Source organism: Lepisosteus platostomus, chromosome 7 (assembly GCF_059453375.1).
Source record: "Lepisosteus platostomus isolate fLepPlt1 chromosome 7, fLepPlt1.hap1, whole genome shotgun sequence".
NCBI classification, from domain to species: domain Eukaryota; kingdom Metazoa; phylum Chordata; class Actinopteri; order Semionotiformes; family Lepisosteidae; genus Lepisosteus; species Lepisosteus platostomus.
In genome coordinates, this window is record NC_142617.1 from 45,561,764 (window position 1) to 45,580,999 (window position 19,236).

Below are 19,236 nucleotides of genomic sequence, written 5' to 3' on the forward strand. Positions count from 1 at the left end.
TCAGAAGTTTTGTTAAATGTTATAGCCCTATATGCCAAACCCCCACAATACTTGGCATTTCCCTTTTCTCCCTTTGTAGCAGGCAGAGCCTTCCATCTGCTGAGACACATCTTTAAGTACTGTGGTACTTTCTTACAGGTACAAGTGCGGGGCACGTGCTATCAGTCACCGTGCTCCAGAGCTCTGGAACCCTGCCACCCTGTGATTAATGAAGACTCTTTTACAGTTTTTATATCTAGACTCAAGACACATCTGTTTAGTCAGGCTTTTAAGTTGTCTGTTCCATATCTCCATCTTTATTTCTTCATTTCTGTTTAAGGTTTTGTTGATTTTATTGCACAATGTTTTGTGCGATATTGGTTTTACGCTGTAAATTGCCCCCAAGCACTTTTGGTGTTCATGGGCTCTAAAATAAATCCTTGTAATTCTTGATACACCCTTGGCCAGGATACCAGTCGATCTCAGGATACACACTCAAACTAGGGCCAGTTTTATCCCAAACCAATTAACTTGCCATTATTTCATTGGTCTGTGGGAGGAAACCAGAGCACCTGGAGGAAACCCACACAAACACAGGGAGAACATATAAAATATAAATTCCACACAGATAGCACCCCAGGTTTGGAACCCAGGGCCCCAGCATTACAAGGTACACTACGAGAGATTTGATTATTTTTAAACATTCATGCTGGCAACTGAAAACAGCTCTCCAATTTTTGTTAAATCTTCATCAGGGATGGATGTTCTGCATTTAAACAGTTCTGCAGCAATTCAACCATTCGGTCACAATCTCTATTGATCAGAAGTAGTTTTTTTTCTTTTATGCCACTGCAACAAGAGTGGCTTCATTCATTTTCTGCTTTTATTTTAAACAGATTTTCTGATTAAAAGAACTTAGCTGGAGGTCTTTAGTATAGTGTTAGATATTTTAAGTCATTCAAAGTATTATAGCAAATTAATTTGGTAAAGTGATTTTTTTCTCACAGGTTACAGATTATCTAAGTTCTGCCATATATGTGATGCATGGCAGGGTACTACTTAGGACAGTGTTTAAATCTCTATTCTCATTTCTCTGTAAAACATGGGGAAATCAAATGTTTCCCTAACTTAAATGGAAAATCTATTAGTGTTACTAGGTTTCCTAATGTGAATTAAGACAAACAATGTCACCCTTTGTGCAAGTTTTGCTTTACTGAAACTCCAGAAGAATACTTTATCTTTATTTTTTCACCATTTTATTCAAAGTTGCATGTAATTTTTTCTGACATCTTTCCACTTGGATGAGATTTTGTCTGTTTTGAGAGCAGACAGCTCTGTCTTCTTTTTATTCCTCTTGAACATAACATATTACATTAATCTGTCCCTCTTACTCTGTTTTTTTATTTTACAATGCAGTACTGCCTATATTTGCCCTGCAGTGATACACAATTAGGAACACTTGTCAGTCTTGGCTGTTAAGAGTGCTTCAATAGAAAAATGAAATTGCCTGTGGTTATTTTTATATTGTTTGAGAGTTGCTTCTGGCTGTAGCAAAGTTGAGGCTAATTACTAAGCCATGAAACATCTATTGACATCAGTGGACTTGCTTGGATGCAGAACAGCACAACCTGCTTGGCATTAACCCCTCTGTCGTTTGAAATCTGATATTTAATGACTTAGGAAAGAACGCAGATGAGCATTTAATAATTTTAAATTCCTAATTTTAGTAACGCATTCAGGAAGCTGAGGACCAAGTGCCTATGTGTCTCTGAGTACAAAAAACTGTTTCCCTGCTGAAGAAATCCAGTCCTAATCATAGCCGCTAAATCTACAGTACTGCAGGTAACCGGAACCAAGAGATTTTGTGACAATTGCAAAATAAGTATACAAAAAAGGAAAAAAGGTTATATCATGAGTAGAGAACAGTCTCATTTGAGATAAAGTGGGCAACTATATTTTCTCTCATTGACACCAATACTATATGATACATATTCTGGCCATCCTCCATGAGTTACATTACAGTTTTGAAATTAACAACCAGAAAGGGTTCAGTTAATTTGAAAAATGTAATCTTTTTGTGCTCTGAATTATTGTGTTAATGGCTTGTTGTATTGACACAGACTGTTCTTTCAGCTTCTGATGTTTCATAGCTTCTGTTTGCTCGGGACTCTTTACTGTAAGTCAGAAGTACAGTACAGACGGCCTCCCTAACTTATAATGGATAGAAGCAAGCTTGATGAAAGAACAGAGGCCTGACAAAGTGTGCCCAAACAACTTTAGAACACTTCACAAAATGTGTGTTTAAAACAGTCGTGTGTGGGAGCCATATATGTTTTTATTTTCTATCTGGAAACAGTGGTCTAGTTACAAAAACAAAATTCTTCTGTTGATTTTTTATTCCTCCCTCCAGTAGATCATTTCACGCCAGGCCTCAACTCAAAGCAAGTATGCATTAAAGAAAGATTGTATATGCAGTTGGACATTGTAGACATGCATCTGGATATCTGCAGAAGGCAACCATTGGTCGCAGATGTACGCTTTTTAAGAGGTGTTCAAAAACATAAGGAGTACTGATGGGAGACAGTCCACTGGAGATTGCAAAAAAATAAGTTTCTCTTCATCGGAGCTGACATCCTCAGGGGTTCTACTCTCAGACACATCCATGTGATTAATTTGGAGTGATCTACAGCTGTAAGGCAATGGAGAAAGAGTTTGTTGTGTTTCACACATTACGCAGGTAATAGACTTTCTCTGGAGACAGCCCAAGCATCCCTAAATATAGCCTTCATCTCAAGCAATGTCACAGGAGCTAGTGGCATCTGCGAAATGTTTATTCCAGAAAGATTGGTGATGCCATTTACAGGGCTGAAAGGGGGTTCTTTCTCAGAAGTGAGCAATAGCACTTTTAATTTGAACTCTTGTAATACTAGGAATCTACAGATAAATGTCAGTAAAGAAATAGGACAATTAAAAATAACTAGAATTTCTGATATTCTTGAATGTCTTTCCTTGAAAAAAAAATTGTACACCAGTGCAACTTGAAACTTATGCAAGGCTAAGTAAGTACTGTAACTCCGAATTGTACTTGTCTTGGCTTTTTAGTGTGATAGTTTATGTACTTTTACTAATGTATTAGTTGCCTAATGCACAATGTCTTTGGATATAATGACCCGATGCAACAAGACTTGAAACAAAACTGGAATGAACAATGTTAATTTTGAGTCATCAATCCTGAAAGAGCTGCCACTTCATATCAACACATTTTAATTGCTTTCAGCTTATTTTGCCTCAGTCCTACGCCATGTAATCAATATTACTTATGAATAATTATTGAATCTGATGGAGTCCATCTGTCTAGTGCCTAGTCAACACATATGCTCAACCAGTGCTAATGCAAATGGTGCAGTTCTGCCTTAGGCTTGGAGACAGCCATATTCTTCTGCTAAATAAAAATGATTACCAGGGAGCACTTCATCAAAAAAGAAGGCAAGCTGGATGTAATGCTGACTTTTAAATGAGGTTATAGGGGAAAAAAAGAATTAAGCATCTTGCACCAGCCTTTAGCAAAGTTTCTAAGATTTCACCCTGGGACAGGGTGTAAGAACTGACTGTTGAGCTATGAGTTTTATCTTCTGCATATTTCACTGTCTGCTTTTGTTGGCTGCAGTTCATATGCTGTAGTCAGGCTTTCCTTGGAGAGGTTTGGCAAACAGACTACCATCTTCTGTCATGAACCCCTTTTCTCTGTTTTATAAAAGCTGCCCAGGCTGTGGGTTGGCCCAGAAAGGAGTAGCCTCTTTGCAAGACGCAATGGAAAAAGTGAATGCTGAGCTTTCCCTTGACTGGCTAAACCAAGCCTGACCTCCGGCGTTCCATCCATTTCATTATCTAGGCCACTCAGCCTGGCACTGCACTCTCTCTCCACAGCTGTTCCTCTGACTGAGTGCAAGCCAGAGCAGGGCAACAGCTGCAGCCTCTCTGTCTGTAAGACTTGTCTTTGCAGGACCGTCCACAATCAATAAAACATTTTTAACCCATTGCACAATCTGCATACCCCGTGTTTTCTGCCAGAGTACAGAGTACACAGATTTCTGTAGACAGCACCGCTGAAGACTTTCAGCCCTGTTCTGACGGTCTGAAGGAACTGAATCTTTTTAGTCTTGATCAGAGAAGGCTACATGGTCCGAATTTTCAAAATGTCCTTGGCAAAGCTAACCCAGTGGTTTTCTTTATAGTAATTAATAATAATTGCTTGCACTTATATAGCTTTTTTTTACAGACACTCCACTCAAAGTGCTTTACAGGTAATGGGGACTCCCCTCCATCCCCACCAATGTGCAGCCCCACCTGGATGATGTGACGGCAGCCACAGTGTGCCAGAACACTCACCACGCATCAGTTATTAGTGGAGAGAAGGACAGAGTAATGAAGTCAATTCATAGAGGGGTATTATTAGGATGCCATGATTGGTAAAGGCCAATGGGAAATTTGGCCAGGATGCTGGGGTTACACCCCTACTCTTTTAGAGAAACGCCCTGGGATTTTTAATTACCACAGAGAGTCAGGACCTCAGTTTTATGTCTCATCTGAAGGACGGCACCTTTTTACAGTATAGTGTCCCTTTCAGGAAGTCTCTCATCTAGGTATTGACCAGGCTCACGCCTGCTTAGCTTCAGTGGGTTGCCAGTTGTGAGTTGCAGGGCGATATGGCTGCTGGCTTTGGGATCAACTGTGGAAACAATGTGAAAGAGCATTTGAAACTCAGAGGACAGGAGGCCCTTCTTTACACAAAGGGTTGTGGGACTATGGAACAACCAACCATGTTGTTGAAGCTCATATTGAGGCCACTTTCAAAAAGTGTCTGGATGTGATCCTTCAATCAATCAACTGCTAACTACCAAATGATCGCCTCACATTTCTAACTATTCCTACATTGTTCACTGTGTTAAACTTGAGGTATCTACAGTACATGTATGACTTATGCTATAGTCTTTATATACATGCTTCATGTTTGGCAGGCAAACCCATGTATCTGCATATTGGGGAGGAGGTGGATGGGGTTGACATGCGAGCTGAGGTGGGGCTCCTGACCAGAAATATCCTGATAATGGGGGAGATGGAGACCAAGTGCTATGGAAATGATGCCTGCAAGTTCTTTGACTTCGACACCTTTGGAGGGCATTTAAAGGTAGAGTGTGACTTTGTGCAGTTCAAATATGGAAGTATTTGGAGGTAACCCTCACATTAAAAACATTAATTTAAATCGGAATTCAAAGAGAGGCTTGACACTTTAATTGGCACAATATATGTTCTACTTCAATAATTGTATTAACCTTAGCTGCCATCAATAAGGTTGAGTGCTGGGCAAATGGCAAGCATTGATTACTGATGCTGTAAATTTTAGTCTGATCATCCACCCATCTTCAAACTGTAGGGTTGACTCTGTTCCTGGAAAAACAAGGTGTTGCTGGATGATCTCCCCTCCATCCTCACTCTCTTTCCCCACTGACCTCCAGGTGGAGCGTGGCTTCAAGGCGGCCCACATCGCAGGGGTGGAGTTGAAACACATGGGGCAGCAGTCCATGGGCCACTACCCCATCCACTTCCACATGAACGGAGACGTGGACGAGAAAGGGGGATATCACCCCCCCACCTCTGTGGAGGGCGTCTCCGTCCATCACACGTTCTCCCGCTGCGTCACCGTGCACGGCTCTAACGGCCTGCTGGTGAGTGTCGTCCGTGATTAATGACTGCTTCCACAGCCTGAGCAGCAGATGACAGCTGTCTGCATGTCTGCGTCAAAGCCCCGTTCAAATTTAGAAACCCAGAAAAATATATCAGACCACTTGCTAGAATCATTGATTGTGGCTTTTTATTTGAATATTTTGAGCTAAAGGAGAAAAAAATTGATCATTTTATTACATTTTTAAACTATTTAGTGCCTATTATGTATTCCCATAGTTCTGAAGAGAAAAAAAAGGATTAATATACTGCACCTAGACAGTTACTGAGGTTTAATAGAAAGGGAAGCAATTTTTTTCCTTTCCATTTTCCTCCTGTAACCAGGACACACTGAAAACAACATCCTGAAAAAAATCTTCCTTGGGATTTACACCTAAAATACATTCCAGACACTATTAAGGTGAATAAATATTAACAAAATAATGAGACAAATGCACATGTCAAGCACAGGACGCTCAACTTGTAGGATGGCTATCTGCTTATTTTGTTACAAAATGGAACTCTCTCATCTTGAATTTCTCATGACGTTGCCCGACAGCTTCAGTGTATTGTATTTTTTAGAATAAATTTCCTTCACAGGAGATTTGTGCAGCCCTGAAGAGTTAATAATGAAAATCTCTGTCTTTGCTGGTCTCTGGTGTAGCATCTTTGTCTGTAAATGAGAGCTCTTGGTATGCTGGCTGTGTTATTATGGTTATCAGTGATTATACAACCACAGCCATCTGTTAGTTTGGAGTATTAAATTAAGTCAGCTCGGTAGTTCATGATGCCGTGAGAGTGTCCTGAAGGGACAGAAGATAACATTACTGCCTATTTTATGGCATTCTTAAGTTCTTCGGAAAGGTTAAGCAGAGAATTGAAATGTCTATGTTTCAGATCTCACATCAGCCATCACCTTAAATTATCCATTAGGCTTGCTCTCGGTTCTTCTTTTCCAATCTATAATCTTTAATGACAGAAGTTTTACTTTAACGTCTTATTTTGAGTTCTAATGAGACTCACCCCTAATGTGAGTAACAAAGTGTAATTTCTTGTTCACTAATGGATTATCATTGCTAGACCTTTCACTCTCAGCTTCCTGTAAGAGGTCACATTGACTGACAACACCAAGTTTTTTTAATATTATTAGCTCACACTGTTATCCAGGGTAACTTTAAATATATATTTTAAAAAAGAAATTTAAAACTCTTTCTTTGCTGAGTGTGCATGGCTGCCTATAGGAACTGGTTTACTTATCTTTACTGATAATGTAACTAGTGATGACAGCAACATATTGAAGTCTTGAGTTAACAGAAAGTTATTGTCTGCTTATGTAGAAGAATGTTTCCATACTTATTGGCGATAATTCATCATGCAGCATAACAATGATACAAAAGAGTTCCACAGGAAAAAAGTGAAAAAGCTTAGGTTGGCCAAGTAGTTTACAGATTTAAATCCAACTAGGCATTTTACATGCCGAAGAAATAATTTAAGTCAGAACACCCCAAGAATAGGCAAGATCTCAAAGCAGCTGCAGCAGAGGCTTGGCACAGCATCTCAAATGATCGCACAACTGAGTTTGGTGAGCTCAGTTAGTCACAGACTTGTAGTTATTGCTTCAAACTGAAGCTACACCCTGGAATTGGGTGAATGTCCAAAGTGAATGCACAGAGTCACTTAGAATAACTGAATAAAATGTTTTTGTTTTAAGATGTTTGGATGTATGCAGTTCTGCAATTTCCCTCACAGGATCAATAAATTATCGTTCTATCTTAATATATTGTACTTATCATTCATATATTGATCTCAATATTACAAATCAAACTGTTTGAGTTTTGACATTGTTGTCCAAATATGTTAGGAGGACACTGTATGTATGGATATTTCTTTGCAACAAAAGCACTTACTAATCACGTGCAAACCTTAAGCACGAAATTTAAAGAAAAGATAGAAATGAAAGGGGGCATCCTTTCTGCAGGTTAAGGACGTGGTTGGCTACAATGCCCTTGGGCACTGCTTTTTCACGGAGGATGGCCCTGAGGAGAGAAACACTTTTGACCACTGCCTGGGACTCCTTGTGAAGGCTGGGACCCTCCTGCCTTCTGACAGAGACAGTAAGATGTGCCGTGACATCACTGACGGAGCTTACCCTGGCTATGTTGCCAATCCGAGACAGGACTGCAGGTAAGTGGAAGGCACTGATTTCTCCTGGTGAAATGGCCAGGTTTGCATTTTTTGTGAGCATCAGTGTAAGACAATTTAAAAGTGGGAGCAGGAGGCACTTCTTTACAGAAATGGTTGTGGGAGTATTGAACAGTCTACTCAGCCCTGCTTTTAAAACCAATACCTAGGCTTCATGTATTTCATTTAATATCTGGATGAAATCATTAGATATATTTGCTACTAGCAACCAAAAGGCCCCTTGTCTTGCTTATAACTTGTCTTGTGGCTTTATGTGATAGAACTTGGCACCCTAGGTAAACTCCAAGCTAAATCTGTGATGTTAAAAATTGCTTTTGTCACTTTCATTGATCTTCTATACTGTACAACACTGAATCATCCCGAATTTGCAAAGCTGTAGTTTACAGATAAAATAATCAGATTGCGTGAAGTTCAGATATTGTTTGAAAGTTAACTTAATGTACAACAGGCCAATCACACTATGAAAGGATTAAAAATAATTATAATAAAATTCGGAATTTTCAGGAATCTGAAATTTTTCTGCTTAGTTAAGGGCATAGTCTGCCTCCTTTTTATTAAAAAAATTACATTTGTTTCTAATCTCACATCAACCATTATGATTCTAAGTTTTTCATAACTATTTTAAAATAGGTTTTACAAAGAAGGGTATTTGTATTGTGTTATGTTCAAGATTAATGTTTCACTTTAAGGCTTTTCAATGTAAACAGTGAAGTTCAAGTAGTCTTCTAAGTTAATACATGATAAAACAAGATTCTAAGGTGTGATGTCTCAGTTTTCTTTAAATGCATGTGAAAATTATGCTGCTCTACAGTGTGTTCTCTGCATGATTCCAGCAGCACAGCATGTGGAAACAGTGTTAGTATATAGTGTGCCCTGTCATGAGACAGATTTTAGGATATTGGCACATTTTCCAATGTATTGAATTGCCTTTCCTATATAAGGTACCACCAAAACCATATAGACAAACCTCAGTTAGGACAGGTATGACTTTCTTTAGCCTCTGATTTTTTTTATTTAACTACCCAATTGTGATCATATCTATGACCAAAAAATAAAGAGATGATTTTAGACTTTGGTTAATAATTTAAAATGAGGAAAGGAAAAGGTGTATGAAATAATATTTGTGACATTGGACAGTCAGGATTGTGTCAGTGACACTGACCATTGTCTGTAGAAAATGCTGTCAATCTGGATTACTCTTCAGACATGTATTGCCTACATGCACCAATGCAATTTAAATCACAAGCACCACATTGATTTTTCAGTTTACTCCTATGCTGTGACATCTGAGAAAAATGTGTTTAATGTTCACATCTTCACATTCCAGTAGAGTAATGAAAAAAGCGGCAGACAATGAAGAAATATATAATAACATTTCAATATGAAATATCCACATTGCTCCCTCTTTGTTTCACTACCAGTAGCCTATATAATGGGTGTCTGCTTGGAAGAAACATGTCTACTGTCAAAACTCTCACGTCGGATAATTACTGTGGTGGTCTGTCAGCAAAAGATACCACTCGACTTTCTCGCTTGTGTTTGCCAAGCTTGGCAGCAAGTTTTGAGGAACTGAAAAAGGCTAATTTACATGCATATGAACAGCATTTACTGGCTTTGCAAATATTTACCTTTGATGGAAGAGTGTTTGAAAAGTGATAATGAAACTCATCCTTGAGCTTCCCTCTGCTACAGTTTTGAATTGCAATCCAGTATTGTAAATGTGCTCAGATCCCATGGAAACTGAGTCTGAATTTAACCTGTTTAGTTCACCTGGGCTTCTCATATCAGTTTATTTTATTAGACCAAAATAACTCAGAATGCAGAAGACTTTTAAGAGTCTGTAGTTCATAAATGGTGCCACTTAAACTATTCTAGCATTAATAGTGGACAGCATAATGTCTGTTCATCTGTGTATATCTTCATCATCAGACAGTAAACTACTGATACCAGGGTGTGTGTGTGAAGATAAGACTGAGTTTCTGAAAAACAGTTTCTGAAAGCTGGGAAGGGGCAAATGGCCTAATCTCGTTCATAACCTTTCTGATGTTCTTTTAAATGTTGGAGATCATTTTCATCGTGTTATTTCACTTAGTAAATATAGCAAGTTGAATGTAAAATATTTTTTAATTCAGTTTCTTTCAATACAAAATAATTCCACTTTTTTCTGGTTTAGCTGTAGAGACAGAGAGATCCCACACTTTTAGCAAAACTAATAGTCTAGCTCGATTTAATCATGCCTGTGGTAATGAAGCAGCAATAATTTGTTAATGTCATTTGACTATTTTACCGCAGCTAATTAGACAAACCACAACTCATTAAAAAAGGATTTAATGTGAACTTTTTCATATATGCAGCTGATTAGCAGATGGGATGTAAAGTAATAGCCCTTTTAAATTTGTATTTTCTCTGTGACTGTATATTGCTGCTCTACAATTCAGATACTAAATACCACTGTAACCCCATCGACATTCAAAGATTTCCATTTAGAATCTGTTTTGTAATGTTATTTTTCACCTTGAGGCCATACTGGAGGCACATTATTGTTAAAACACAGCCAACATTCATAAATACCTCTTCTCACAATATACTGTAGATGTTCTCTAGAAGGCATCTATCCTGTCTTTGGTGCATCACTGAATGCAGCAACGGACCTGGCTAATGTGACACTTCAGGCAGCCTCAAGAGAACAGGCAATTGTTGGCGAATTAAATAAAAGCTCTGTTCAGGAGTTGTAGTTGTGGAATATAATATGTAGTTGGAATATTTTGGAAGAGTAAGAGACAGACACACAAAGCAAAAAATGCCACTATAGCCCCTTTATCTGAGCCATTACCAGGATCCTGATGAGATTTTAGAGGACACACTGGGACAAGAAGTAGGATGGCTCAGACAACAAAATGTATTATTGTAGCTTAACAGGTATCTTTTATAACAAATGACGGAAAGTTTGAAAACAACATTCAGACTCGCTGTCCATCTCTACAACTAAAACAAATAACCAAGGAGTTTCTGCACCCATTCCTCCTGGACAGGACTAATATGTTCCTGTTAAAAGTCTCCTACTGCATAATCTAAACAGTGGCATATTAGGAGATTTCAAAGTCCTTTCCAAATGAGAAAAATATTGAACAGAAAGTAAGATAGAAAACAGAAAGCACTGAATCAAAACAAATACCATGTTTGTCTTTGCAGTGCTACTTCCACTTTCTGGATGGCTAACCCTAATAACAACCTCATCAACTGTGCAGCTGCAGGCTCTGAGGTGAGTAGAATCTGTCTTTGTCTGTTTACATTCAGGAGACGCTGAGTCTTCTGAGGCTCGTTACAGAACCACTGAATATGATTCATTTGTCTCAGGCATGCGACTGAAGACTTGTGATGTTAATCCACGCTATATTGCTTTTGTTTTCTAAAGCAGCTAATTATGCATTTGAATAAATCCATTATGTTTCCATAAATCCAGCATGCAATAATCAAGCTTAACAAATATATCTATAAAATGTTTTTCTGTTGTTGTCACTGTTCTTTATGCACCACAGTTTATTTTTATTTTCAAAACTGTATTTCCAAAGAACATAAGAGCTGAGCATCAGTTTTGAATTTAACCCTTTCTGTGGTTTGTCAGTTTTGAAATATGAAAGTATACATTTGTGGTTCCCTTAAAATAGTTAGATCCTCTACATCAAGAGAAATAAACTCTTGACTGGTCAGTTTATCTTAGCCTTAAGTGGTAAAGGCCTTGTTACCAGAAGGTTCCATGTTATTTTGAAAAAGTAACTGAGTTCTTTCTTTGTATATTTAATGTACAAATGAGGTCCTTCTGTAAGTATTTGTCGAAATATAATTTAACCTCTAGTGTAAGTCTCTTTGCATAGAAGCTTGCAATAAAAAAACAATTAAATCAAATATATTCTAATGTAGCGTGTTGCGCTGGCCAGGTGATAAGGCCTACAGCTTCACATCTGGGTTTTCTCTAAGAGCTCCAGTTTCCTCCTGTTTTCAATAGACATGCTGGCTGGGCTGACCGGGGTCTCTTAATAGTTTCTGTGTGTGTCATCGATGGAGTCATCCGCATCCAGCATGTAATTCCACCTTGTGCCCTGTGTTTCTGAGACAGGGTCCAAGTGGACATTCAGATAATATTTCTTGACCCACTGCTATAAAAATACAAAATGTTTACAGTCCTTACACTTTTTATTTTTAAATGTGGACTGGTTCATTTATATATACAGTATATTATATATATACAGTGCCTTGCGAAAGTATTTGGCCCCCTTGAACTTTTCAACCTTTTGCCACATTTCAGGCTTCAAACATAAAGATATAATTTTTTTATTTTATGTGAAGAATCACCAACAAGTGGGACACAATTGTGAAGTGGAACGAAATCTATTGGATTTTTGAAACTTTTTTAACTAATAAAAAAATGAAAAGTGGGGCGTGCAAAATTATTCGGCCCCTTTACTTTCAGTGCAGCAAACTCACTCCAGAAGTTCAGCGAGGATCTCTGAATGATCCAATGTTGTCCTAAATGACTGATGGTGATAAATAGAATCCACCTGTGTGTAATCAAGTCTCTGTATAAATGCACCTGCTCTGTGATAGTCTTAAGGTTCTGTTGAAAGCGCAGAGAGCATCATGAAGACCAAGGAACACACCAGGCAGGTCCGTAATACTGTTGTGGAGAAGTTTAAAGCCGGATTTGGATACAAAAAGATTTCCCAAGCTTCAAACATCCCAAGGAGCACTGTGCAAGCGATCATCTTGAAATGGAAGGAGTATCAGACCACTGCAAATCTACCAAGACCTGGCCGTCCCTCTAAACTTTCAGCTCAGACAAGGAGAAGACTGATCAGAGATGCAGCCAAGAGGCCCATGATCACTCTGGATGAACTGCAGAGAACTACAGCTGAGGTGGGAGAGTCTGTCCATAGGACAACAATCAGTCTTACACTGCACAAATCTGGCCTTTATGGAAGAGTGGCAAGAAGAAAGCCATTTCTCAAAGATATCCATAAAAAGTCTCGTCTAAAGTTTGCCACAAGCCACCTGGGAGACACCCCAAACATGTGGAAGAAGGTGCTCTGGTCAGATGAAACCAAAATCGAACTTTTTGGCCACAATGCAAAACGATATGTTTGGCGTAAAAGCAACACAGCTCATCACCCTCAACACACCATCCCCACTGTCAAACATGGTGGTGGCAGCATCATGGTTTGGGCCTGCTTTTCTTCAGCAGGGACTGGGAAGATGGTTAAAATTGAGGGGAAGATGGATGCAGCCAAATACAGGTCCATTCTGGATGAAAACCTGTTGGAGTCTGCAAAAGACCTGAAACTGGGACAGAGATTTATCTTCCAACAAGACAATGATCCCAAACATACAGCAAAATCTACAAAGGAATGGTTCACAAATAAACGTATCCAGGTGTTTGAATGGCCAAGTCAAAGTCCAGACCTGAATCCAAACGAGAATCTGTGGAAAGAGCTGAAAACTGCTGTTCACAAACGCTCTCCATCCAACCTCACTGAGCTCGAGCTGTTTTGCAAGGAAGAATGGGCAAGAATTTCAGTCTCTCGATGTGCAAAACTGATAGAGACATACCCCAAGCGACTTGCAGCTGTAATCGCAGCAAAAGGTGGCTCTACAAAGTATTAACGCAAGGGGGCCGAATAATTTTGCACGCCCCACTTTTCATTTTTTTATTAGTTAAAAAAGTTTCAAAAATCCAATAGATTTCGTTCCACTTCACAATTGTGTCCCACTTGTTGGTGATTCTTCACATAAAATAAAACATTTATATCTTTATGTTTGAAGCCTGAAATGTGGCAAAAGGTTGAAAAGTTCAAGGGGGCCGAATACTTTCGCAAGGCACTGTATTCATTATAAATATATGACTGTCTGTCTGTTTGCCTTCCAGTTATGGAGTTCCTGATTTTCTCCAGTGTCTTTTATCGGTCCTTTGCTTTGTTTTTGCAGGAGACTGGGTTCTGGTTTATTTTCCACCACGTGCCCACTGGCCCTTCAGAAGGAATGTATGCGCCAGGACGCACAGAGCACACTCCTCTGGGACAGTTCCGAAACAACAGGGCACATTCCAACTACAGGGTGAGTCAGCACAGCAGGGCAGAATGGCCTAGATGGAGAAACATACATTAAAACATTGCAATTCTCTTGAGGAGGAGGATGTCCCCAAAACACGATAGACTTTCTGTTCTCCTTTGGACCTGCTGGTTTTTACTGTTTTTCTAGAGTGTAATTGGCAACAAGACCTATATTTGTGCTTGGTTGTATCCTGAAATATTGCTCCAGATCTTTGCAATACGATTCTCATTCTGTACTGCTTTACAATCTATAGAAACTCTTTTATTTCTTTTCTGCTGTTCCTTGTAATAAAACAAGAATAAAATCTGTAAAGTGAAGGATAAAATGCATTGAAAAGGCATTATAATGCAGAGGCATCGGTTTTTGGCACAGACAATTACATTGCTGCTCAGGGCAGTAACAGCTTATAGCAGAGAAGCATGGGGTGAGCATAATGAGGTCCAAACAGAGTGGAGATTTGTAGCTTTCACTATATTTTCAGATAGGACTTTAATGGAGTACATAAATAAAGATCTGAACTCCACATTTCTACCTAAATCTAAAGCTCAAGATATTAGTCATTTTACCGGAGAGAAGAAATGTGTATCTGGACAATAAAAAGTAATGTCAGTCCCCTTTTTTTCTGCCACCTATCAGACGGTCAGTGTCAGCTTGCCCCATATGAAGCTCAGATTTTTTCCTTTTTATGTGAGCTGGGCCTTAGCTCTTCATTGTCATCAGGGTTGAGCCTTGATCACCTGTTTCAGGCTGGCATGATCCTGGACAATGGTGTGAAAACCACAGAGGCCAACGCCAAGGACAAGAGACCCTTCCTGTCCCTCATCGGAGCAAGGTGAGGAAATTACACTCTTTTTTTGCCCTGCTTTGTTCTCACCCCTCACTGCAGCAACATGTTCACCACGAGCTAGACTTCTTCAAGTCTTTCTTAGCCAGTGTCACTTGAAATATGAGGACTCCTGTTGGAACAGTTCTACTCAGGGAACATGATTCACTGTTTCAATAGCTGTGCTGATACTCCCTTTGAGAAATGCAGAGCAGTGATGTTACGTGCTTTGCCTTGTGGTTGGACAGATACAGCCCTCACAGGGACTCGGACCCCTGCAAGCCCAGGGTGCCAGCGCTGATCCATCGTTTCATCGCCTTTAAGAACCAGGACCACGGCGCATGGCTGCGTGGAGGGGATGTGTGGCTCGATGCCTGCCAGTGAGTTGCAGTTTGCTTTCTGCAGGTTTTACAGAGACCTGGACACACTCAGCAACAAGAGAATCGATTCCCTCACAGCAATGCAGTGCTCTTCATTTGGGCCTGCTGCTGGAGGCAAACAGAATTTTCTAACAAATTGTTAATATTGTAAAGCTCAGCACAAATAAACAATTTAAAAGCTCTGCAAGTTTCAGTCACCACAAGGGGCCTATTCTTTTCACTGCATGTCGTTCTTATCTACAATCAGTCCCCCACCAATGTGATTCACATGGGATGGATAAAGGGGTGATAGTCCTAATTGGGATGCCTGGGATAATAATGTGTCTTTCTCTAAAAATCCAGAAGCTTGTCCTTTTTAAATGTATATGTAGATTGTGTGTAGCACCAAACTGGCAGTTCCAGATGAAGGCTGCCCCTGACTCCCCACATTCCAGAAGCACTCAGTGTGTCCCTGTTCGTGTGTATCGTGTATGCACGGTGTCCTTTGGGCTTTGTGTAACTAATGTTATTTCAGATGTGACTGTTATGACTGTGCCAAGCCCAGGACTCCTGCTGCTAAATAAAGAATCCCAAGTTACTGTAAATCTTCAGGCGCAGTGTCTTTTCTACAGGGTTTAACAGTAGCCAAAAACTTCTTTCTGGCAAGGTTAGGACAGAAACTGAAATGAACCACAGCTGGTTGTGTTCATTTGTAGAAATTGTTCTAAAGTGAAGAAGTATAACTAGATAATAGTGCACTAGTATAAAACAGTGCAGGTCAGGTGCTTCCTCTTGTCTTCTAAGGCAGTGTGAGAGCACCTCCACCTCTTTTTTTTCTAGTGATCCCCATTTTTGTTTTGTTTTTTGTAATTGTTGTGTGGAGTTGTTTGGCATGTTCTATTTTAAAAATTAAACCCTACAAAAACGCCCCAGACTATAATAATATAAAAGCCTAAAATCCTAGATCAAAGATTTAATTTAATAATTTATAAATAAGACCACTGCTATATTGCACAGGGAAACATTTACCATTATTTTATCTGTTTTTACAGATTGGCATTTTAGTGTTTTATCATCTTATTCCTTTGTCTTAGTGTGCAATGTTAAACTGTCCCATTCCTCCACAAAATGTTTACTCTGATTTTTCTCTTCATCAGATTTGCAGACAATGGAATTGGCCTTACTCTCGCAAGGTAGATATTTGAGATTTTCTTTCATTTTATTTACTTATTCTTAATTCTTTTCTTTCTTAGAAATTTCCATGTTCTGTTTTAGAAGTTGTATTTAAAAAGCAGGCTATTTTATACAGCGTTAAAAATGCAGCTTTTATACTGCATTTACTTTAAATGGACTTTAGAAATGTCATGGGAAATAACTTTCTTCGATTTCTTAAAGCAGGTTAATTCCATAGAAACGAGCACTCCACCACTTCTACTCCACATAGTCACCGCCATTTGAGAAAAGCATTTAAATGTTGTTCTTTGACCTTTGAACTCTCCTGGATTTGCTTGTCTGCAGTGGAGGGACTTTCCCCGATGATGACGGCTCCAAGCAGGAGGTGAAGAACTCCCTGTTTGTTGGGGAGAGTGAGAACAGAGGGATGCCCATGCCTGACAGCCGGATCTGGGGACCTGGGGGTCCCGACTCGAATGGCAGGACCCTCCCGAGAGGAGTGTAAGTCCTCGGACCCGGAATATTGACGAGAAAAAAAGAAAGAGGAGCATTGAATTTCTCCAAAATAGAAATTTATGTTACAGATTTTTATTCAATTAATAATAATACACCATCCTGTCGTTGTCTGATTTGTAGGAACTTTCCTATCCGGGGAATGCAGATCTATGATGGACCAATCAATGTCCAGAACTGCACTTTCCGCAAATTTGTTGCCCTGGAGGGGCGTCATACCAGCGCCTTCGGCTTCAGGCTCAACAACTCCTGGCAGAGCTGCCCCAATAACAACGTCTCTGACATCACATTCGAGGATGTCCCTGTAAGTATGGCCAGGGTACGCCTAAGAAATGCAGTCATGTGAATATTAGCTAACCAGTCATTTTAAGTTCACGGGTTTTTTAAAAATAATAAATATAATGCTGTTAATCTAAATTAGACCTGTATGTTAATTCTTGAGGCTTCATTTAAATTTGTGAGATTTTCAGTAAATAAGTAGATAAGTTACTGGTGTGTCACAAGTTCTCAGTCTCACGACTGACACGAGACTCAGAACTGCAGCAGTGTGTTGTATTGATTTTTTTTTTTGTTCCAATGACTCAGATCACATCCCGAGTCTTCTTCGGAGAGCCAGGTCCCTGGTTCAACAAGATGCAGATGGATGGAGACAAGACAACAGTTTTCCATGATACGGATGGCACAGTGAGCGAGTACCCAGGGGCCTTTCTGGTGAAGGAGGATAACTGGCTCCTCCGGCACCCGGACTGTATCGATGTGCCTGACTGGAGGGCAGCGATCTGCAGTGGCCGTTACGCACAGGTAATGCCTGCTTGGCCAAGGCTGATGAAACACCCCTTTACTTGTGATGTCCTGCTGCATTCCACATTGGCTCAGTGCTAAAACAAGGATGTGAATAAAGAAGAAGAGATCTGTAGTTTATTGTAATCTAAAAAATCTAAAAATAATTTCTTTCTCCTATAAGGCTTGGTACCTCAGTACCTACAGTATCTGACTTATTATCTGTCTTCTCCCCACCTCTCAACCTTTCTTTGCCTGCCTGTGGTCTTCTGTTTGTCTCCCATGCTTGTTTACGTTCTATGGGTGACAGGAATTTCTCTCTGGAGTTCAGTCTCCAAGAATATCAAAGACGCTTTTTTTAAATTATTGTCTGTGTCTGCTCCATTTTCTAGTGACAATGTATCTCATGCTGCACCTCTAACAGCTTGTGTTTCTTATACTGTATGTTCATATTGTAATTTGCTATCCTTATTACTATTTATTTCTCTATACCTACTGTATTGCTACTTGTAGGTGCTACAGTATATAAAATATAGTAGTAGTAGTAGTTATAGTAGTACTCCTGTGGTCATGGGAATTAAGCTCAATAACTCATTTTGTGTTTTAAAACTCAGATATACGTTCAAGCTCATAACCCTGCTAACCTGAATATGAAGATAGTGAAGGATGAATATCCTGAGCACCCCCTGGAACTGATGGGTGCACTGGGAAAGAAGAGCCATTACCAGCAGTACCAGCCTGTAGTGACACTGGCCAAGAGCTACACTTTGCACTGGGACAAGCCTGCCCCTGCAGAGGTCACGGTCTGGCTCATCAACTTCAACAGGTCAGGGACAACAACATTTTATTAATAAAAGCTCTTGACAGGTATAAAAACCCATATAAGTAAGTGTATAAAAGCCCTAACTTGAAATTCTATAAAAACTTTCAAATGTTGTATGGTGTCTTTGTTTGGGAACACAGTTTTCTTTTTGTGTGATTTTATATTGTGTGCTTTGATACTTTGAAGCAGTTTTTAGAACCTTCTCATAGTGTTGGCATCTGTTTTGATCCATCATTTTGAATAACTGTACAGGACTGCAGTGAACCAGAGCCTAACCCAGCATATGGCAAGATACTACCTGGGATGCCAGTTCACCTCAGTCAGAAACACACACAAGGACCATTTAGACACGCCAGTTTACCCAGATAGCATGTCTCTGGACTGTAGGAGAAAACCAGGACACCAGGAGAAAACCCCCATGGCCATGGGGAGACCATGCAAACTCCACACAGAAAGTGCCCTGGTCCTGATTCAAACAGACGGCCCAACAGATTGTGGGAAAACAATGATAACTGCCATGCAGCCATGTTTCCTATCCTGATACATGATTCATTAAATATCTTGGTGTGTGATCATTGTTATAACATTTGCTCAATGGAGTATGAGACTACGCAAATTGCAAACCCCAAATTGTATAATAGTATATTTTTCACCATAATCCTTACAGTTTTTCTTGACTCATATTCACCTACAGATGTTTATTTCAAGTGCAGTTTAAATTAATTTTGGGGACCTGTCTACTAAGTCATTTTCTCCTT

The 19,236-nt window shown here is 39.5% G+C and overlaps 1 protein-coding gene across 1 annotated transcript in view; it reads left to right on the top strand.

Moving 5' to 3' along the window:
* The window catches only part of cemip (cell migration inducing hyaluronidase 1), a 78,896-nt gene that overhangs the window by 51,217 nt on the left and 8,443 nt on the right, over positions 1 to 19,236 (top strand). Inside the window, exons 12-23 of the mRNA XM_088640725.1 lie at positions 4,998 to 5,167; positions 5,496 to 5,705; positions 7,679 to 7,884; positions 11,095 to 11,164; positions 13,882 to 14,010; positions 14,754 to 14,839; positions 15,079 to 15,210; positions 16,347 to 16,382; positions 16,708 to 16,863; positions 16,999 to 17,179; positions 17,461 to 17,676; positions 18,270 to 18,481. Coding sequence (XP_088496851.1) covers positions 4,998 to 5,167; positions 5,496 to 5,705; positions 7,679 to 7,884; positions 11,095 to 11,164; positions 13,882 to 14,010; positions 14,754 to 14,839; positions 15,079 to 15,210; positions 16,347 to 16,382; positions 16,708 to 16,863; positions 16,999 to 17,179; positions 17,461 to 17,676; positions 18,270 to 18,481 — 1,804 coding nt within the window. The remainder of the gene's footprint in view (positions 1 to 4,997; positions 5,168 to 5,495; positions 5,706 to 7,678; positions 7,885 to 11,094; positions 11,165 to 13,881; positions 14,011 to 14,753; positions 14,840 to 15,078; positions 15,211 to 16,346; positions 16,383 to 16,707; positions 16,864 to 16,998; positions 17,180 to 17,460; positions 17,677 to 18,269; positions 18,482 to 19,236) is intronic.